General features: G+C 42.5%; 1 protein-coding gene across 1 annotated transcript in view; it reads left to right on the forward strand.

Annotated features, from left to right (window-relative positions):
• Positions 1–23775, forward strand: part of LOC137320959 (aminopeptidase Q-like) — a 160567-nt gene that overhangs the window by 35009 nt on the left and 101783 nt on the right. Inside the window, exons 2-4 of the mRNA XM_067982989.1 lie at positions 225–367; positions 21882–22018; positions 22501–22627. Of these exons, the coding sequence (XP_067839090.1) occupies positions 225–367; positions 21882–22018; positions 22501–22627 (407 nt within the window). The remainder of the gene's footprint in view (positions 1–224; positions 368–21881; positions 22019–22500; positions 22628–23775) is intronic.

Genomic DNA, 23775 nt, shown 5'->3' on the forward strand with positions numbered 1-23775 from the left:
CCTCCTGCTATACCTCATGCTCTGGCAGGGTCAATGCTGGGGACACTGGTGGGCTCGATCCTGGCATAACCTCCAAGATCGCAGCCCACTGATTTTCGGGACCTTTAAATGGTTTGTTGGAAGGAACATGTTCCATAGCCTGAATGGCTCTCTACTTCCACACATGCTCTTTTGGCCTTAAGTGAGAGGAGCAATAATAAGGTGTATGTTTTTCCCCCAATCAGAACTCTCGTTGCATCGCAGATGGAAGCAACTTTTGCCCGAACAGCTTTCCCCTGCTTCGATGAACCTGCTATGAAGGCAACTTTCGACATCAGGCTTGTGCACCGCCCCCAGTTTGTGGCTCTTTCTAACATGCCAGCAATTGGTGAGTAAGAAGATAAAAGTAGCTATTCTGGAAGCGATCTGGTTTCTCTAAATAAACCATTGGCATTGAGCCAAAGCAACATCATTCTACATATGTGATAGTCAGTTTGTAACACACTGCAAGATTATTTTAGTAGTTACCAGTGTGAAGAGAATTTCTGGCTGATTAATGTCTGATTTTGGCTTAAAATGAGAAAGTACTCATACAATCATGGAAATACAGAATAACTTTTGTGAGGTCCCAAAATGGATGGAAAATCGTGGATGGCAGACTAGTGATTTTCTGATCTACAATTCTGCATGTGAGGCTCCACATGCAAAGTCTGCCCTTGCATGCCACATGTTTCTTGTTGCATATAAATTAAATATTTTTTATTAGAGGAGATTTTCCAATCAACTATGGCATTGCACAGGTGCCGATGGGATTGGATGGGCTGGCCTTAGGCATGCTATATGCCTGATCCTTCTGGCTGGGATTTCCTGGCCAGCTGCAATTTGTGTGCTAGATGCCAGCACATATTTCGTGCTGTATCCTTATTAAGCTTAATTAATTCCAGAACTAATGCCAAAACAATTAAATAAATACCTAGTACAATTCCCAGTTTTTACGATAGGATTGCACTTATAGTCTTCATTTTGAATGGATGCAAGGGATGCCCCCCTTTATCCCTCCCCTATTTCCCCCCTGTATCCCATCCTCACTACCAAGGATGTGAATGCAAAGTTGGTTTCTGAGTTTAGTGCAGTTGATTATTTTAACAGCGATTACAGCGCTGTAACCTATAGCGATATGCAGCCTTTCAAAAATAAATTGCTTATTGCTGGGAAATAAGTGAAGAAGAGGGAATGGGATGAGGACCCTGAACAGGCGAAGGATGAGTGGCCAATCATTGCCAGCAGGAGGGGGGGGAGAGGTGAGCATTGCCATTAAATGGACAGACAACATGAAGCTGAGGACTGACTGTGAAGTTGGGTAGAATGAGTGGAGGGCAGGTGGGCCAGCATTGGAAGCAGGTAAGCAAACAGCCTAAGGCACCGGCAGAGTCTTGAGATGGGCAAGGATGCCATCAGAGGCCTAAGAAGAAAGCTGCACCCGGGGAAAGAGGTGAAAGGGAGCAGGAGATGGTCGGGTCAAATAATCCAAATAAATAAATAATCTTAATTATCAGTAACCTTAAATAAAATAATAAAATTTTAACATAAATAAATAACATTTACGTAGCCCCCTATCTTGTCAACAGGACATCAGAAAGCACTTGAACTAACATTAGTGTGTAGAAAGATATTTGGCCCCACACTTACACATGTTTTGCATCGAGTTCCAAGAGTAAAGAAAGAAAGGGGACCTGTTTAATACTGCCCAGGGTGCTATCTGGGCACGCATTTGTTAATTCACTGACACCAATTTTAGAAGAGTTGTGGAGCTCATTCAGTTTGGACTGAATGCCGGGCAACAGCATGATAGAGACTTAGGGGGAAAAATTGGATAAGGGTCCGTTCTGGGCGATGGTAGCATGAAGGGCTAACACCCCGTACCGAATGGACTCTGGGCAAACATGCAAGTTTGGTCCCCTGGGGGCACTTACCTGCAACCGGCATTCCTTTCCAGGCCTTGCATGTGGAATGAATGCAATTCACACTTTCCACCACGAGAGGGAGCACCATCTCTTAAAGGGAGGATTTTTTTTAGAAATCTCTTAAAGGTAGCTTTTACCTGTTATTTGATGAAAATAACAGTCTACTGTCTGCATGGAGTCTGAACAGAGATCAGATATCACACACGTAAAACACAGATGCATATTCCGTCCCTATGTTTATGCACAGATGAGTTATGCTAAAATATTGAATAAAGGATGCGCATTACTCAATACACATCCTCCAATCTGCACACCAGATCTCACCAATCTGCCGATCTGAGTTGGTACCAGGCCTGCGAGAGTGCATGCACCAAGGTTCTCTGCTGATGCACTGGAGACATTGGGTGCAAGAGGTGGACAGAAGGAGGGATATCCTATATCTGCAGTGGCGGGGGGGGGGCGGGGAAAGAGGCCCTCCAGATATATACTCAAAAGACAATGGGAGGCAGCGGGGGACAATGTCAATGCCAGGTGCACAGCATCATGAACGTGGATGCCGTGCAGGAAGAAGTTCAGTGCGTTGACATGAGTGGTCAAGGTGAGTGAGGTCAACTGTCAAGTGGCACCTCCTACCAACTGCACCACACACTACACCCTCCATCACCCACATACCAATAAACTCTTTCCATCAGTACTCAACTCTTCCAATCAGATACTTCTTCCCGCCCTTACATATTATCACTGTTTCAAGCCGCCCACTCACAGGCCACACACACTGGCAGCTATTCAACCATGACAAGCACATCACCCAGACACACGTCCCACTTTCTTGCAGGAGAAGGTGGCGCGTATCAAGAGGCAGCAAGTGGCAGTGGCATTTAGCCCCTCGAGATCATGATTGACCTGTGACCTAACTCCATATACCCGCCTTAGCCCCATATCACTTAATACCCTTGGTTCACAGAAATCTATCAATCTCAGATTTAACATTCACAAGTGAGCTAGCATCAACTGCCGTCTGCAGAAGAGCATTCCAAACGTCTCTTACCCTTTGCGTGTAGAAACATTTCCTCACTTCACTCCTGCACATCCTGGCTCTAAATGTTGGACTATGTCCCCGCGTCCTAGTATTGAAGTCCAGGAGACCTCCAAAAACAGTTACAAATGGCCCAATGTAGCATCCTTAGAGTTTTATCCAGTTGCTGGGTCCCCCAAAGTGCAGAGTGCAATCGGTGGCATTCATGTAACGTTATGAGCTCCTCCAGTAAACCTCCTAAACTTTCTGAATAGAAAGGGCTTCTACTCATTGAATGTATAGATTGTGTGTGACCAGTTACAAATAATTCTGCACGTCAATGCCAGATTCACTGGCAGTTGCCTTGACACTTTTGTCCTGGCCAGGACTGCCCTCCCTGATCTCTTCAAGGAAGAATCTGAAATAACCACATAGGTTGTGGGTGATAAAGTGTACAACCTGCTGCCATGGATAATGATCCTTCTGTGAGTAGCAAGAACAGCAGCTGAGGGCCACTACATTTACCTGAGAAAGGAGGAAGTCTCCAAAAGCTTGTGAATTTAAAATAAAATTGCTGGACTATAACTTGGTGTTGTAAAATTGTTTACCACTACAACAAGGCACGGCTTCTGCAAGAGTTGCATTTGAGAGAACTAGAGGATCTCAAAGAGGAGCTTTCACTTTCTCGATAGATCAGGAGGGGTTCTGCAATATCCTGCATCATGGTAGCCTGCTGTACCCTGCACAACTTTGTAGTCCAAAATGGCTTGGCCATGAAGATCCCTGGGGAGGTGACCACAGCTGCTTTGGAGGCAGACGATCTTGGAGTAGAGCATCAGGAGGCTGTCGCTTAGAGGACTTCTTGGTGACTGTAAGGAGCATCAGAACTCAATGTCTCAGTGAAGTGTTCTCAACAGTTTAACAATCTCCCTTTGTAAACACTGCTATTACTCCTTCTCCCTTTCCTTCATATAAACTCCAATTCCTTCAATGCAGTACCCATCCTAGAACTTCACACATTATATCAGATCTTTTTGGCCCTTCATGACTATGCCAGTCTTTATAATCTCTATGAATAACATCAGAGTAAGTGCACCTTTTTCTGAATGACTATAATCTCCATGAATAAGGATGAAATAAGAGGACCTACTCTCTTACTACAAGCACTTCAAAAATGAACATAAGCCATCCGACTCCTTCCTCGCACCGTGCTTCCCCTGAGTGACTAAACACGCCCTTCTTTCTCCTATTCTAGTGCTTCTCCTGGGTGCAACCTAGTATTGTGAGAGTTGGTTCGCTCCTACTGTGATACAAAAGGCTCATAGGACTGAGGTGATCCTCTTCTCAAGGTGACTTAGTCCTGGACAGAGCTGCTGCTGGCTGCACCTTTGATCATCTGCCTGGGCAGCCTGCCATTGCCTCCTGTGTGCTAGTTGCATGGTGTTCTGAGGGGATAGGCTGGATACCTGGCATGTGCAGCTGTCCTGAGGAATAGTTCCATGCAGGTCCGCTCCAGCTATCGACATTATACTGGGCCCTGGATCTGTTTGTCTACTGAACAGCGGGATGGATAGTCTAATGGCTTCTATCAGATCCTGAAAACCCTGAGAGAGAGGAGCCTTGGGACTGTATCCTGACCCCCAGTGTCTGAAAGCTGATGCGGGGGTTCTGTCTAATTTGGAGGCCTGTCTGGTCCGGGGCCAGTTGTGAGGTGAGGTATTTTCACAGCTTCAGCTTTCCATGAAGCTGTCACACACAATGAATGCTCAGAATTGCATAAGGTTCACTACTGTACCTGCTGCCAGCCTTCTGCTGTAACCTTCAGCCATTTTTCATTATTTTAAGTCTGCACCAGAAATGATTCGAGGATGGTATGTTGCCTCTCTGGTGCCAGGGTCAAGGATGTCACTGAACGGCTGCAGAACATTCTGAGGGGGGAGGGTGAACAGCCAGATTTGTCGTCATCCATATCGATACCAATGACACAGCTAGAACGAGAGATGAGGTCCTGCAGGCAGATTTTAGGGAGCAAGGAAAGAGGTTAATAAGCAGGACCCCAAAGGTAGTAATCTCCGGATTACTCCCGGTGCCACGGGCTAGTGAGTATAGAAATAGGAGGATAGAGCAGATGAATGCGTGGTTGGAGAGATGGTGCAGGAGGGTGGGCTTTAAATTCTTGGGGCATTGGGACCGGTTCTAGGGGTGGTGGGACCTGTACAGACCAGATGGGTTGTACCTCAACAGAACTGGGGCCAGTGTCCTCGCGGGAAGTTTCGCTATTGCTGTGGGGGAGGGTTTAAACTAATTAATTTGGCAGGGGGATGGGCACCAGGATGTAGCATTGGAAGGGAGAAACAAGGTGCACAAAGGATTGAGAGAGACAGATACCACAAGAGTTAAAAATAGTACAGTATTAGGTGGGATCAGACTAAGGGAATACAAGAAGCTCTAAGATAGGTTTACAGTGCATGTATGTAAACGCATGAAGCATGGTAAACAAGGTTGGTGAGCTGTAGGCGCAAATATCCACAAGGGAATATGATGTTGTAGCGATAACGGAGATCAGGCTCAACAAAGGGCAGGATTGGGTACTAAATATACCTGTATACAAGGTGTTCAGAAAAGATAGGGGAGGATAGAAGGAGGGGTGGGTGTGGCAGTGTGTGAGAATATTGCAGTGCTGGAGAGAGAGGATGCCCTGGAGGGATCAAGGTCAGAATCTATTTGGTTAGAGTTAAGAAACAATAGAGGTGCCATTACACTACTGGGTGTATTCTATAGGTCACCAACTAGTGGGAAGGATATAAAGGAGCAAATTTTCAGGGAAATTAGAGGTGTAAGAGCCATAGCCGTAGTGGTAATGGGGGACTTCAATTATCCTAATATACAGTAGGATAGTAATAGTGTAAAGGGCAAAGAAGGGGAGGAATTTCTGAAGTGCATTCAGGAGAACTTCCTTGATCAGTACATTTCCAGCCTAATGAGGAAGGCGGCATTGCTGGATCTGTTTCTGGGAAATGAGGTGGGTCAAGTGGAACAAGTGTCAGTAGGGGAACATTTAGGGAACAGTGGTCATAGTATCATAAGGTTTAGATTAGCTATGGAAAAGGACAAGGAGCAATCTGGAGTAAAAATACTAAATTAGAGGAGGGCCAATTTCAATGGGATGAGAATGGATCTGGTCCAGGTAAATTGGAATCAAAGATTGGCAGGCAAAACTGTAATTGAACAATGGGCAGTCTTTAAATAGGAGATGGTTCAGGTACAGTTTAGGTACATTCCCATGAGGGGGAAAGGTAGGGCAACCAAAGCCAGAGCTTCCTGGATGAAGCAGAAAAAGGGGTGTATAACAGATATCAGGTTGATAATACAAGTGAGAACCAGGCAAAATATCGAAAATTCAGAGGGGAAGCGAGAAAAGAAATAAGAGGGGCAAAGAGAGAGTTTGAGAATAGACTGGCAACTAACAGAAAAGGGAATCCAAAAGTCTTCTGTAGGCATATAAACACTAAACTGGTAGTAAGAGGAGGGGCGGGGCTGATTAGGGACCAAAACGGAGACCTAAGCTTGGAGGCATGGGGCATGGCCATGGTACTAAATGAATACTTTGCATCTGTCTTTACCAAGGAAGAAGATGCTGCCAAAGTCACAGTTAAAGAGGAGGCAGTTGAGATACTGGATGGGCTTAAAAATTGATGAAAGGTACTAGAAAGGCTGTCTGTACTTAAAGTAAGTAAGTCACCAGGTCCGGATGGGATGCATCCTAGATTGATGAGGAAAGTAAAGGTGCAAATTGTGGAGGTACTGGCCATAATCTTCCAATCATCCTTAGATACAGGGGTGGTGCCAGAGGACTGGAGAATTGCAAAAGTTACACCATTATTCAAAAAAGGGTGTAAGGATAAACCCAGCAAATAACAGGCCAGTTAGTTTAATCTCAGTGGTGGGGAAGCTTTTAGAAAGGATAATCTGGGACAAAATCAACAGTCACTTGGACAAGTGTGGATTAATAAAGGAAAGCCAGCATGGATTTGTTAAAGGCAAATCATGTTTAACTAACTTGACAAGGTAAGAAAAAGTATTGATGAGGGCAATGCGGTTGATATGGTGTATATGGACTTCCAAAAGGCGTTTGATAAAGTGCCACATAATAGGCATGTCAGCAGCGTTGAAGCCCATGGAATAAAAGGGGCAGTGGCAACAGGGATACGAAATTGGCTAAGAGACAGGAAACAGTAGTGACAAACGGTTGTTTTTGGGACTGGAGGAAGTTATACAGTGGTGTTCCCCAAGTGTCAGTACTAGGACCACTGCTTTTCTTGATATATATTAATGACTTCGACTTGGGTGTTTAGGGCACAATTTCAAAATTTTCAGATGAAACAAAACTTGGAAATGTCGTGAACAGTGAGGACGATAGTGATCGACTTCAAGAGGACATAAACAGGCTGGTGGAATGGGTGGACACGTGGCAGATGAAATTTAACGTAGAGCAGTGCGAAGTGAACTATTTTGTTAGGAAGAACAAGGAGAGGCAATATAAACTAAAGGCTACAATTCTAAAGGGGGTGCAAGAACAGAGAAACCTGTGGGTATATGTGCACAGGTCGTTAAAGATGGCAGGGCAGGTTGAGAAAGTGGTTAAAAAAGCATACGGGATCCTGGGCTTTATAAATAGAGGCATAGAGTACAAAAGCAAGGAAGTTATGATGAACCTTTATAAAACACTGGTTCAGCCACAGTTGGAGTATTGTGTCCAATTCTGGGCACCTCACTTTGGGAAGGATGTGAAGGCCTTGAGACAGTACAGAAAAGATTTACTGGAATGATTCCATGGGTGAGGGACTTCAGGTTTGTGGATAGGCTGGAGAAGCTGGTGTAAGGGGTTTTTACTGTTTCTCGGGCTTATTATAGGTCAGCCAGTTATGTTTTTCCTGAGCTGCCCTGCCCGCTGTGCGGTTGCGAATCGCTTACCCCTTCCTGATTCTGAGCTGAGGACTTATCGGGCGGTAACAAAGACAGACTAACAGACCAGTGGATTGGTACAAGGAAAACCAATGTTTATTAATAAGAAAACTAAAGCTACAAGGTAAACAGTATTATACAGAAGATAAAGAAATCGCTATAGATACAATACAGTCTTACACTTTAAGGGGTGGAAGAAACGGACACATTGAGGGAAAATTCTAAAATCACAAGTTTAGCAATATCCCCTTTAACCCCCACCCTTAGACCTATGCTAGGTTGTCTTGTGGCGGCCAGAAAATTAATGCTCACCGGTGAAACAGATGAAAAGGCCTGGCCTCCTGCTGCTGCCATCGACATGTGTTTGCGAGGTTTACTGGATGGCCTTCCTTCTTGGTTGCTAGCAAGCAGCAGGACCCCTGCCACAAGGCGAAGAGAGAAGAGAGAGAGAGATACTGGGAGGCTCCCAGTTATACCCTCCTGGTAACAGGTTTTTTTCGTACCTCATCAGCTTGCTTTATTGTTTGATTTAAGCACGAAAATGTAAGACAAAGGACCCCATCTCTGGCCCATTTACATTAATGGCCAGTTCCTGTATTGATGAGTTCCATAACTGTTTTAAGACAAAGGACCTCATCTCTGGCCCATTTACATAATGGCCGGTTCCTGTATTGATCTGTTTCATAACTGCTTTACCATTGTTCCGAATGTACCTTGATGGTTCACCTTTTGTCCTGCGATCACTTCCTGCTCGAATTTTGATGTGTAGGCCGGCCATGTTGATGGCTTGCCTCAGGGCTTGAATGCAACTGCATTGTGCAAGGAAACCTGTCTGAGACACGAAGCCTGCCAAGTTGTTAGAGAATGCTGCAGGCTTTTAGGCCATGAGTCTGACCGCAGCCATTTTGAAAGATCCTGGATTTTTAAAACAGTCACACCAGGGTTTCTTTAATAACTCCAATAAATCTTCGGGGTGGGGGGAACATGTGAAATTTTGTGACTCCCTTCACTGGGATTGTTCTCCTTAGAGCAGAGAAAGTTGCGAGGAGATTTGATAGTGGTGTACAAAATCATGAGAGATCTAGACAGAGTAGATAGAGAGAAACTCTTCCCATTGGTGGAGGGTCGAGAACCAGAAGGCACAGATTTAAGGTGATTGGCAAAAAGAACCAAAAGCGACATGAGGAAATACTTTTTTTACACATCAAGTAGTTATGATCTGGAATGCACTGCCTGAAAGGGTGGTGGAGGCAGATTCAATCATGGCTTTCAAAAGGGATTGGGTAAGTACTTGAAGGGAAAAAACCTGCAGGGCTACGGAGACAGAGCGGGGGAATGGAACTAATTGGATTGCTCTTTCAGAGAGCTGACACAGGTCGACAGGCCGAATGGCCTCCTTCTGTGCTGTAACCATTCTATGATTCTATGATTCTATCTTTACTGCTTTGGCCATAAACTGGCACAGCAGATTGCCCACCTGTTATAGAGCCCACTCGATTTACATTTCCACATTGGAATTAAAAGCTGGGCAGGTTCTATAACAGGCGGGTGATCTGCTCTGCCAGTTTACCATCCAAGCAGTGAAGGTGAAAATTACCTCCAGTGACAATAAGAAATAACATTTTGTTGACAGGAAGCACCGTTGTAAGATTTTTAATTAGATTGATAGATAAAAGAGGAGTTTTTGAAATAATTTTTTGGGGTACAATTTCTCTGTGCTCATTATAATGTTTTAAAACACCCACCAAAAAATTGCTCACTATTGCTCATTAAAACATCTGCAAATCACTGAAGTGAAGCATTTACAGGATTTTGCAGCATGGGAAGAAATGAAAATTGTACATGAAAAGGATTTCTTCCAATATCAACTTTTCATGGGAGCTCGTAAGGCATTGAGGTAAAAACTGCTGTGCAGCAAGTAAAGGTAAAGTTAATGATGGTGTTAGTTTGGATGAATTCCAAATACAATATTCCAAATACAGTATTTCATAGTTGAAGTGGTACAAGATGAAAGAAGGCAGGCCAGGAAGATCGGTACGCTGGTCACACCTGTCATTATATCACCAACCATTATCGCAGGTCTGAGCACAGTTACTGCCAATAACCATGGATAACTGCCTCTACAACCTCCAGCAGGGAACCGAGTTCAGAGCTTTACCATCTGCTGCAAAGGCACCTGCATCCAACCTAGAACAGAGACACAGCAATGCAAATGGCAGGCACACGACTACATCATCTAATGTGATGGCCACACATGTATCAGAAAAGTGACTGATTTATTGTTCATGTATTGCCAGCACTTTTTATCTCCTTTCTCACTGAAGAGTAACAGGAATATGACATGGCTGCCCAATTTCATCACATTGCAGCAAATACAGAGGGTCATTGATGTCTGCCATGTAGGCATCCTGACCAGGAGGTTCCTGCTCCCCCTCTGCCACCACCACTTGCTCCATCACATCTACATTCTGAGGGGACTGGTGTCACTTCTTCAAGCTAACTAACTGCATCATCAGAGCTATTTGTAACTGTGATTATTCTTGCACAATTGCATTGTGCTGTCTTGTTCTGGCCCACAGGCAGTGCTACCAGGATGCTCTTCCCAGTGTTTAATGATAGAAAAGGAACAAATGTTGGAATGATATCCTCTCGACACACCTTCAAATACAGCTTGTATTATAACATAATGGCTGGGACTTTCCTCGGAGCTGCTGCCACTGTAACTTTACAGGAAACCCTATTCCCACCACATTCCAGGTAAAGTTACGGTACAGAGCGGCAGCAGCTCCGAGGAAATTTCCCTCCAATGTGCATGAAAAGTCATGGAAATATAATAGAGCAAGGTCTAATAATATGCTAATGTAGAAAAGATAAATAAACAAAATTAAAAATAAGAATTAAGAAATGGAGGAGATTAAACAAACTAACAAGTGAGCTTGAAATTAAAGCAAACAAAAATTAAAATAAATCAATGAAAGGGCCAATGAAAGGGAAATGAGGTTTTAACAGAACAGAAGGAATGTGAAGGAGAAATAAAGGACAGAAATTAGGAAAAGAAAAAGAAATCCTGATATTTAAAAAAGGCCAAAACCACAACACTTTTATTTGCCAAAAGAGTCACAAAAAATCAGAAATAAAAAGTGTAATTTTGTCCCCCACAACCATCATTCTTTTGAGCAAATTTTTGTTCCTCTGCTCATGACTCAGGATACAGTATTACAGGCAAAATAAGAGATTGGAATAATCATGATAGGGTTCATTAAAAAAAATTCACACTCCCAGGGTGGTCCCTGACCCTCCAATGGTTGCATGTCAGGAATTCAGGTGCATACCTCCCATTATCATCCAGCCCAGTAATGGGAAGCATGCACCCAAATTTCTGAGATGTGCAGCCAAGGGACAAGGCTCCGGACCAGGAGTGTGATTTTGTGAAATTACTTCTGATATGTCCTCATTTATAGCTAAAAAATACACATGTTCCAAGAAGTTGTTTCTGTAGTAAAGTGATTTTGATTCTACTGGGTGCTTCCACCAATTAACCGAATGCATAAACGCGTATGGATATTGTTATTGTAGAGGGAGGGAGGGTTGGGCTCATTGAGGTGAGAGATGTCACTGATGAGCAAACCCAATCCATGCATCGCATGTACAAATTCCTTCTAATCTGTCGCACCAGTGGGGAAGATCGCTGTGTGGCAACATTGTAAATACATTTGAAAAGAACATGTTTACGATGTCACTACGTGTAGCGCCCAGAGCAATTCTTCTCCCTATGAGGTATAATATTCTCTTAGGGGTTGAATATCTGCTGCGTTTCCCTCAATCCTCCACGTCACATGGCTGAAGACCTGTGGAAGCCCCAGACAGACAACATAAACGCTTAGACTATTTCTCTGGAGTTTCTGGATATCTTCCAACAAAATTATGGTGGACAATGGGGCGAACCGCTGCTGAAATTCAACTCCTTAGTGCATTTACTGTGAGCTAAATGAAAGTTCATTTCTCTCCCTTTTTAGCGCAATCACAGAAACACCCAAGTTTACTCAGTAGGGTTGATTTTCCCAGTATGCTCTGCCATCGGGGAGTCTCACAGCCAGTAATGGGTACTGTAGAAATCAGCCCAGTGTGCATTTTAGAATATGGACATGTTACAACTAACATACAACTGAGAAGCAAATCAAAATGTACCTGCAGTGTGCTGAGGTATGTGTTCACTCCACCAATAGACATGTGAACACTAAATAATGCTCAGTGCATCAACCTCACTATCCAATGTGTAAATCGGAGTGATGATGGAGGGAGTAAGATACAGAAGGGCCTCCGTAGAGGTCCTTCAGTAGACAGGCATCAAAGAAAGGTGAAATGTCCTCTACAGTTCAGAATGGCAAGTTATAAATCAGAAAAAGGCCCAGCAGAGGTGGGAGAAATTCATTCAGGAATTAATGTGGTATTCACCGCACACCACATCTGAAATGATCTGCAGAAGAAGATGCCCAATTTGAAGAAAGGTGCCAAAGTAAGCAATGCAATTGTTGTTAATTTTCTTTTACTACTATATATGGGTCTGATGGCCAGTTATCTTACATGCCTATAAATGGGTATGGCTAATCATAGCAGCTGATAAAGATTGTTCAGTAATATTCTTATGCACATATGACACGGAAATCTTAGAGTACAGTACCTCACTTTGCTTTTCTAAAGTACTTGACATTTTATTCTATTGAGCAATATGGAGCCAATTGCATTAATGTGCTATCCAGGCTGGGAGAAATGCCCATCGGCAGCACATATTGGGAATCATGGACACTCTCCCTGTGATTTTCTGTTCATTAGTTTGAATTAGTTAAAATTCCAGTCATTTAAAATTGATGGACAGAAAATCACAGAGAGTGTGTCAGCGACTTCTTGATCTGTGCTTCCAGTGAGTGAGGCTCTCTGCCCAGATTACGCATTTGTCATCCTGTCTATACATTGATCAATGTACACACTGTTGTGAGTTCTTTCCCTGTCTCAGCAAAATATCTTCTCATGCGATGCAACCTGATCTTTCACTACAGAAGACAACAGCCTTCAGGAGCTGCCAACAGGATACAATGGTGGTTGCATACGGCATCTCAATTCCTTGCCTGCTATGAGGAGGCTATAAATGGAGATGATAAGCTGGGAGGCTGTGCAAGGCCTAGGAGAGCTTATGGAAACAACAATTCTCCTGGTTTATGCAAAGATAATTATATACATTCACTGTGCGAAAGGTTTTGACTCTCATCAGCTTAAAGCAGTGTTTGTGCTTCTCCACAAATTATAACGTGTACAATCATTACAACAATAATATGCAGAACAATGCATATTTGCTCATCCTGCATCACCTTCATCTTTACAGAAATACGAGAAACCTTGTAAAATCAACCTGGTCCCTCAGCAACATCACAATCACCACAGCACTCTGCATTACTCACCTAACTTGAAGCAAACACCAGATACTTCAGAGGGGTTTAGTGAGTTTGAGGAAGGAACGTAGGCTGAGTTACTGATGATGGATGAAGAAGGGAACCTGGAAGACACAGCTGGCTACTGCTGAACAGAGGTCCAACATGGCTACAGGACCTGTGGGTTGCTTTGTGACTCAGACCTCATGGGACCACTGATAAATGGAGGACCCTTCACAAGCAGGAAATGGTGAACAGTTCACTTGTGTCATTGCAGAAGTGATGTAAGCTGGTCTAGATAGGATTGCAGATTTTATTACTCAGTTTGGGTAGCATTATATAGCAAGAGTTGCTGGCTCTGTGGACCAGAATGCAGCATCCCGAGGTAGTGGAGACCTCATGAGGCAAAAAGGACATTCTCAGTTTAGAAGGGAGTGACAAGTGATCTCCTCCTCAGTGCTGGGTCGTCACCTTTTCGTTCTAAGTAAAAGTTATGCATTTGGGAGTATATGGGAGAATATTCAAGTTCACTGATAATACTGAACTATAGTGAACTGTGAATAACAGTGTGTGTGGATTGAATTTTAACGTAGCAGTGACAAAAATGCTTCATTCTTCTCCAAGATTTCACTTGGCATTGGCTTCGTTAATTCTGTCGTGGTACATTAGGAGTTAAAAATAGTTGAATTCTGAGATTATGCCCCAATTTAACTCAGTGCATTGTTGAGACGATTAGTTAATAGATCTTTAAGCAGTTTGCTTGAGGGAGGAAGAAAGCTAATCAATTCAAATACAAACATGCTGTATGATTTGTTTAAATAAGTGTCTCACTGGTAGATTTTTGAAATGAACAGACGATTATTTAAATTCATAAGTAACCCTGAATCAGTAACTAGAGCTTTATGAGTCTGCCTTTTTTCAAACCAATGAAATTGATCTGGAGTCTTCAAGGAGAAAGTGTCTGACTGGTACCCTTGAAGAGAATAAGCCAGAAAATGTCCATAGTTGATGGAGAAAAGATTAAAAAGAAACAACTTTCCAAAAAGTAATACACGTCATAACTTTAGCAATAGAGTTGTGAACATTTATTTTCTATATATGATGGATTATCACACTGTAACAACTACTCTAAATATAAATGTTGTGCCTCTGCTTGTTTTATTAGTGTTCAATAAATTTGTTTGACAGTCATAGCGTAAAACAAGGTCCAGTGTAATGTTACTCCACTGCTTCCAAAAACAAATAGGGTCGTGTGGAGACATGGCATAGAACCTTTATCCAAAATAATCTAATAATATAAGGTTTCTTGTTTATTATCTGGGTGCTATGAATTTTATCTGGATGTCAGTTTAAGTAAAATAATCCTGAGGATGTAGGGAATAAGGACTCACCTATGAAAGTAACTTGAAATACAGAACCCAAAAATATAGAGAGAAAGGATAAAAGATCACAAAAACGTAACAGTACCAAAATGTGAGGTAGTACATTTTGGATGGAAGAATGTCAGAAGGGAATGAAAGTCCGAACTATTTGATCCTGGCAAAGATAGAGTTCAGCTGGGCCAGTGAACAGGTGCGCCTGCAGCTGTAGCTCGGGGGGTGGACTGTGGTGAATGTTGTAATATAGCTTCCGCTATTTTGACTATTTTGGGCTGAACTTCACCTTCCATTAAAAACATATGCTAGCTTTATGCAGGGAGGTTGCCAACTACGTGAATGGAACCATCCAATTACTGTGTACCTTGCTCAAAATGAGAAGTATTCTGATATCAGGATCAATCAGGTAATTGTACTTCTCAGTTTTGTTGGCATTTCTTGTGGGCCCTATCAACTATGGCACGAACTAAAGTTGGGAACTTTTGCATCCTCTGGGAGGTACATTTCGAGCATTGTGCACATTCATGCTCCTTGTGCACATTGTCTAGTGGTTTGTGCCTAAGCTGCATGACACACTTATTTGGATGTGGTAGACAAGGAAGAGCAAACAGATGCTGAGGTATCTAAGTCCTGTTGTTAGGTGCTTCCTCAATAAAGCCAGAACGATAGTTGCAGAGGATAGTCCTGGTCACCTGAGATCCATCTCTAATGTTTCTTCCCCTTCAAATAGTACAGGCACCATGGAATGCTACATAATAAAGTGCATAGTGATATATCTATGGTCAGAAACCACTTGAACATTACGTAAGTGCAAGGAAGTTTGGACTTCCATTCCCACCTGACATTCTTCCACACAATGTGTACAACCTCCCATTTTGGTACTGTTGTGTTTTCTTTAATCATTTCTTCTTGAAAGCCATTAAGTTGGTATCAAGAGCCTTGATGTCCAAACAGGTTGCATGTGCAAATCCTTCCACTCTAGTAAACCCTGTCACCCAAAGAAAGCTCTGTACCCTATCCAACCGATGCCTCCATCCACAGGAAGAGTAATGGAGGTGTTGTCTTTTGCAAACTTCCCTGATGCAAGTACTATGACCGATGTCTCCTGGGTGGCTTAGAAGGATGTGGTGACATGAAAGCTTCATGATGTGGAAACCTTCATTCCTATGGGAAGAGCCGTTCCTGATCTAGATGGTCTGTGCAGGTTATTGTGTAGCAGCCTAACTTGTGAAGTGGAGATGGTGAAATGAGGATTCCTTTGACACGTCCATGTACAGGTCCCAGGACAGTGATAGATGTGACCAAAATACATGCTGCATTTGTTTGCTTATCAAAAATTCCTCTTTATTTCAATTGTGGAGCTTGCTTGGAACCCTTAAAGGGATATCTTTGTAAAGTGCCACATCTAAACTAGGGACAAACAAAAATAATATAGGAAAGTATGGAATGAAAAAATGTACCAAGGTTCATAAATGGAGCATTACCCAGAAAAACCTATTAATGCATGAAGCAAAATCAGCCAACGGAACATAGACGTATAACCACAGCACCCATTCACCCCCCCTCACTTTCCCACATTTCAATGGACGAGCTCCTAAGGACTCCTGTAGGCTCGGTTTTTATGGATGAAGCTCGCACTGTTGGCAGAGCCTCAGTAAAATTCATAAAACTCAGGGGCTGACTTTTTATAATGGGAACTGCATATTTTAATGAGGTCCCACACGCTGGGAGTGTGACCTTGTTACTCAGCCTTAAATCATAAGATCGGGTGCCTTGTGAATCAGGTGCTCAAGGTTTGGCAGCCAATTTTCTGACATGTGTCCATTCCATGTAAAGGCCCCTGGAAGTGTACATGGGGTGTGGTTATAAACAAAGATCTATGCGTCCAGGTGTATAAAATGATTAAACCTAGTGCCTACATTGCAAAAAGTGATTTTAAAGTCTAATGAGTCACTATGCTTTATGTCAAGATGTACAGAATATAAAAGCAAGGATGTGATACAGAGCTCAAGTTTGGAGCATTGTTTTCAGTTTTTGGCCTCCCACCTTATGAAGGGTCTGGTCCAGTGATGATTCACCAGGATGATACCTGGGATGATGCCACTTTGCTATGATGTGAGATCTGATAAACCCATTTTATTCCTCAGAGATGAAGGGGCCAAGAGGTGATTTGATTGAGGTGTTTAAAATAATGAAGGGATTTGACAAGATGGATGGCGAATGACTCTTTCCTTTCGTAAGAGATTCCGGAACAAAAGGATAAGATTTTAAAAGTAGAGTTAAGCCAATTAAAAGTGAATCCAGGACAAAAATCTTCCCATAAAGGGTTGTGAGAATGTACAATGCACTGCTCCAGGAATCCATAGATAGAGTTATTCAAGGTTATGCATATGGAGAAATTGCAGAGAATTGTGATTAAAAAGATAATGAGCTACCATGACTAACAAAATGGAAGAACAGGTTCAATGGGTTGAATGGCCTACTCCTTCCTTCAGTCACACAATGTGTGAGCACAATCAGAGCAACTCCAATGATGACCTTAAGGCTTTGGCATCCATAAATCCAAGATGCAATAAAGACCAGTTCTGTAGAACTTCAAAACATATGTGGCACAACCATGGATGAAGGATTCTGGAATCTCAGCAGAGATCACTGGTCACCACAAGGACTGGGATTCCTACAGCAGCATGCCTGCAGAAGTAGAAGAACAGAGGATGCACCATCTTACTAATAGCTCCATCAGAGAAAGTGACAGGAGGACCATTCCAAAGCCTATTGCTGGCACACTGCAGAATCTTCTGGTTTTGGAACACAGGAGAGGAAGAGGATAAAGTACCAGAGATATAAGGAAAACTTTTTTAAAAATCAAAGGGAAGAACTTACTAGATTCAATGTAAGTAAAAAATGGCACTGGAGAAAATAATGAGACTGAAGATTGACAAATCTCCAGGACCTGAGTTTCCACCCCAGGGTATTAAAAGAAGTAGGTGAGGAAATTATAAATTCTTTCATCATGATCGTCCAAAGCTCTCTTGATAGAGGAATTGTCCCCTTGGATTGGAAAATTGCCAGTGTCACACCATTATTTAAGAAGGGTGGGATATAGAAACCAGGAAATTATAGACCTAATAGTCTAATAAAGTAGAAAATGCTTGAAATTCATCGCTGGCCTGTGAACATTTGTAAAGAAAAAGATTTCAGGTGTAAATCTTTGTTAGAATGATTCTAAACCTGAAAATTTGTGGACACATTTTGATGAGCATGTACTCAAAACGCTAACTAGCCTTTTCTTTACAGATGCTGTCTAATCTGCCGTATATTCTAGCATTTTCTATTTTTATTTCAGGTTGCTAGCATTGGAAATGTTTTATTTTCCTTTTTGTCCCTAGCAGTGAAAGTACAGATACCTTTCACCTCTGACCCATTGTGATCCGAGCACCCGTACTGGTCCACTTTGAGGATCACACATGCTGGAAACACTGCGTTATAAATTTAGACTATAGGGTGTACAACTCAAAGCCCTTCAGAAATTGATTCTTGTGGTCCCCTCCTTGGCAGAGAATAAAAAAAGTTGCTAAAAGTATAGGCAATGTATGTCTAATCAAGATTTTAACAGATCCCGCAGTCAAAACTGATACATTAACCACAAATCCTGCCGAAAATAACATGGCAAGCAAGTAGTGTTTTTTAAAAATGAACCGCCATGACCAAGTGATGTTAAAAAAACAGTATTAACTGTTATCAGCCAATATGCAACAAAATAAAATGTTCAACTGCCACTTATGATTGGAAATTGATTGAATGTAGTGGCTCCAGTCGCTCTTCTTTCAGGATCTTGTATTGTGAGGAAGCACGTGTAAGACCTATAACAGCTGGCATGGTGGCGAACTTCTATTGCCACACGATCTTGGTTCTCGATGTTTGGCAGCAGATTCTGGTCTTGCTTGAGATGGGCAGCTTCAAGTAATTGCCCACTGTTGACCAACTCTCATTGCACCAGAACTTCAGGACGTCTCTTAAGATTAAAGTGTGTGGTATACTTTGAGCCACGGCAGATGATGCAGATTTTGGGGAGAATGTGGGAAGATTGAACTGCTTGGTCAAGTCCAGAACGAGAACGCGGTATCCTTGTTTGGTTCTTGGCAGGCCCTGATGGCTCTCCACTCTCTGTGCATGGACTTGTAGCAGCTGCTGAAAATAGAGAGAAAGGGAAAACTCATTAAGAACATTGAATATAAAGAACAAGTCATCGAGCACTAAAATATATAAATCAAAAGATGAACAAATGAAAAGTGAGACTTCATTTTTAAAACTGCAAGAAATTGAAAACTTATTCATTCGCCCAAGTTTGTTTGATCTTAGTTCAGTTTTCATAATAAAAATATCAGATATATTTAAACATTCTGCCTACCTGCAACAGATGCAGCTTCATTCTTCTTCTTGGCGACTAAACCCCGTTTCTGTTTTGATGAATCGATGAAATACTGGTCGCATTTTCGTTGGCAACCAACGTTTTTAGGCATAGGAATGTTCCGTAGATTATGATCTTGCACAAAATATTTCGCTATTTCAGCCTGATTTCTGACCAAATCTGCCCAAATCTCTATACTACATAAAAATATTGTCCACGTTGATTCCGTGAACGGTCTGAAATCTCCACCAACATTAGAAATGTGGGCATAACACCTTTTGTCGAAGAATTTATCACTAGCAAATCGGCAATAATATTAAGGAATTTTTTTTGCATTCTTAAGGATCACTTATAGATTTTGAAAGCTTATTCATAAACAACAGATCTATTTTTAGGTTCTACTGTTGTTTGTATCAATGTGACGCATTTTTGTTTCTTTGTCACGTGCCGTAACTCTCTAAAACAGCATTTCTCATTGGTTGATACAATTCTGATCTACCAAATACATGATTTGATTGGACGAACGGGTTGATTCGATCATTCATTTTAGTAATCTAAAACAACTTCTTCCACTGAAAATTACATGAAAACATGTAAACCAGATACGCTGGATCAGTCGGAAAGATAATATCACGCCAGCTTCTGTGTTTGAGACAATTTCTTCCATCCCATTTTTAGTCATTGTAATGGCCTGACTGTCACAAATGACATGTTGAAGGCTGCGGAGAACATGGCGTAGTTTCTCCGCTCCGGGGAAGTACTGGACGACAAAGGGTACTCTGTTGGTTGCGTCCCGTGTTAGTCTCCTGAGGAGGTCTATGCGATTTTTTGCTGTGGCCCGTCGGAACTGTCGATCGATGAGTCGAGCGTCATATCCCGTTCTTACTAGGGCGTCTTTCAGCGTCTGTAGGTGTCCATCGCGTTCCTCCTCGTCTGAGCAGACCCTGTGTATTCGCAGGGCCTGTCCATAGGGGATGGCTTTAGTGATTCCTTGCCCACGGCAAGGAATCACTAAAGAGACTACACGATAACATCAACAAGTTCCATCCCACCATCAAGCTCACCATGGACTACTCCTCAGAATCAGTTTCTTTCTTGGACACACGAATCTCCATCAAAGACGGGCACCTCAGCACCTCACTCTACCGCAAGCCCACGGACAACCTCACGATGCTCCACTTTTCCAGCTTCCACCCTAACCACGTCAAAGAGGCCATCCCCTATGGACAGGCCCTGCGAATACACAGGGTCTGCTCAGACGAGGAGGAACGCGATGGACACCTACAGACGCTGAAAGACGCCCTAGTAAGAACGGGATATGACGCTCGACTCATCGATCGACAGTTCCGACGGGCCACAGCAAAAAATCGCATAGACCTCCTCAGGAGACTAACACGGGACGCAACCAACAGAGTACCCTTTGTCGTCCAGTACTTCCCCGGAGCGGAGAAACTACGCCATGTTCTCCGCAGCCTTCAACATGTCATCAATGAGGACAAACACCTCGCTATGGCCATCCCCACACCTCCACTACTCGCCTTTAAACAGCCACCCAACCTCAAACAGACCATGGTTCGCAGCAAATTACCTAGCTTTCAAGAGAACAGCGTCCACGACACCACACAACCCTGCCACGGTAACCTCTGTAAGACATGCCAGATCATCGACACAGATACCACCATCACACGAGAGGACACCACCCACCAGGTGCATGGTTCATACTCCTGTGACTCGGCCAACGTTGTCTACCTCATACGTTGCAGGAAAGGATGCCCCAGAGCATGGTACATTGGCGAGACCATGCAGACGCTGCGACAACGGATGAACGGACACCGCGCAACAATCACCAAACAGGAGGGTTCCCTCCCAGTCGGGGAACACTTCAGCAGTCAAGGACATTCAGCCACCGACCTTCGGGTAAGCGTACTCCAAGGCGGCCTTCGAGACACACGACAACGCAAAATCGTCGAGCAGAAATTGATAGCCAAGTTCCGCACCCATGAGGACGGCCTCAACCAGGATCTTGGGTTCATGTCACGCTACACGTTACCCCACCAGCGAACAAATGTTATCTGTTTTTAATATAACGGGTCAGTTGCTGTCTTTTCTATGTTTCTACCTCTCTATCTCTGTTTTTTTTGTTTGTTGTTTTTTTTGGTGATTTGTATATTCTGTGAGACCTGGCAGGTAACACCTGTCTGTCTGCACACTGATTGCCTTGGCAACGGGCAGTTGAAAAAACTGTCTGTACTCACCAAGCATTGTTCTGTGAATTATAAATGCGATTTCATTTCAAGGTTTTCATTTTCACATCGTTCACCTGACGAAGGAGGAAGCCTCCGAAAGCTTGTGAATTTAAAATAAAATTGCTGGACTATAACTTGGTGTTGTAAAATTGTTTACAACAAATAAAACAGTCACCATCACAAAACATAGAATGTGGCAGTATGCCCAGAACATTGCGCAAACATGTCTGGTGTACCAGCTCATGTGCAATCATTGTGCTAATGGTCCATTTATCACCAGTGTATTTCTGCTTAGGATTAAGCAACAATGAATTCTTTCAGAACATCAGAAGACCCAGGTTCCTATCACACCTGCTGCAAAGTCAGGCGTTTCTTTGAAACAAATCTCTGTCAGAGACGAAACCCATGAACAGTAACAGATGAGTCTGTATAATGCCAGCACTTTTACCACAGCAAAAGCAATAGGAAATTACTCAAGTTGAATGTTTTGAATTTTTAGATGTTTCTGAAAGACTGGAAGAGGATGGTACATGGAAAGTTACCACATTTAACACCACCGTGAAGATGTCTACCTATCTAACTGCTTTTGCTGTTTGTGACTATGATTACATTAACACAACTTACAATGACATCGAGGTAATTATCAATGATCTTAATATTTATTATTATTTCTATAAGTTTTATGTGTATTTTTTTCCTTTGGAAATTTTGAAACAAATTTACTTCTGCTAATGTTAGCAAGTTATACTCAATTCAAGTTGATAATAAATTGGGTTAATGAACTGGATTAACAGCTTCTAAATTGAAGCCACTTTGAGGAAAACGAAGGAAAGAAAGAAAGAAAGATTTGAATTTATATCACACTTTTCACCACCTCAGGACTTCCCAAAGTGCTTCACAGCCAATTAGGTACTTTTGAAGTGTAATCACTGTTGTAATGTAGGAAATGTGAGAAGTATGAATTGGAATATAGTTACTGGAGATAACAAATCAATCAGCGAGGACACAGAATTACATAAACTATACAGAGGAGATGTTGCTGAATTTTAATATGAAATCAAAATTTTAATTAAAGATTACTTATAAATACAGTACTTTAAATTCAAATACTTTTTCAGATTCGTGTTTGGGCAGATAAAGAAGCCATATCGAATGGTGAAGCTGAATTTGCGTTAAACATAATAGGCCCAATACTCACATGTTTTGAAGAGTATTATAATGTGAGTTACCCCCTCCCCAAAGTAGGTAAGTCACTTATTTGTATACTCTTATCCTATCGTTCTCAATATGGTCAAAGGCAGCAGAACCTAAAATGCCTTGATTTTATATATGTATATAAAACCTACAAAGCGGTTGAAAAATGCATTTTAGAATCACAATTACTTCACTATTGCAGGGTTCAGTGTAAGGCCAGCGTGAGGCCTGGGCCTTTTTAACTCTCGAGTCTCATTTAAATGAGTCAATCCTGACTCCTGCTCAAAGCCAGCGGGGATGACATGAAGCTCGTGGGAGGGAGCGGAATTTCAGGCAGCAGCTTTCGCAGGTGGCTCTAGGACTGTGTGTAATTCACGCGATTCTCTATTAAATACGCAGTTGGGTCCGAATTATGTCAGCAGGCCCCATCTTTTCATTATTGATGAGGCAACTGCTAACCTGCAGTGGGCGCCTCCCCCGCAACCTGAATCGGTGGGGTTAAAATAACGGTGGGTGGCACCCGACCATCATTTTCATCCCCATCAGCACCGCTCACGTCAAACGGCCAGGGTGAATTATCATAAGTTAGGAGTTCAAATCCTACTGTAGCAAGTTGTGAAATTGAATTCAATAAATCTAGTAACTTGTGGGCTAGTACCAGAAAATTACAATGAAAACTGCTGGATAGTCGTAAAAATCCAACTGGTTCACTATTATCCTTCAGGGAAAGGACCTGCCACCCTACCCAGTCTGGCCTACAGTGTGACTAAAGTCCCACATTATGCAAATGGGGTCATTTTGACTTTGGGCAATAGTGTAAAACGGCCGATAGCGAATCGGCTGTCCGTTTTACGTATTTCCCAATTTTCATTGCAATTGAAGTCAATGGAAATAAAAATCATGAGGGGTCTATAATGGGCAGCCGATTATCTGTCACTCGTTTTACACTAGCGCCCAAAGTCAAAATTACCCTCATTGATTCTTAATACAACTAGGGATGGACAATAAGTTCTGCCTTGCCAGTGTCATCTACAACCCGAGAACAAATTAAAAGACATGAGACATCCACAAATGTAACGTGAGACAATTCTACAGCTGTAATTTGCTGTACACAGGGGTAGGCAGAAAGATACAAATATGCATTTCAAATTCACGTTCAAATCACACATGGGTAACCTGAACACGACAGCAGCTTCAAA

Source organism: Heptranchias perlo, chromosome 4 (assembly GCF_035084215.1).
Source record: "Heptranchias perlo isolate sHepPer1 chromosome 4, sHepPer1.hap1, whole genome shotgun sequence".
Lineage (NCBI taxonomy): Eukaryota > Metazoa > Chordata > Chondrichthyes > Hexanchiformes > Hexanchidae > Heptranchias > Heptranchias perlo.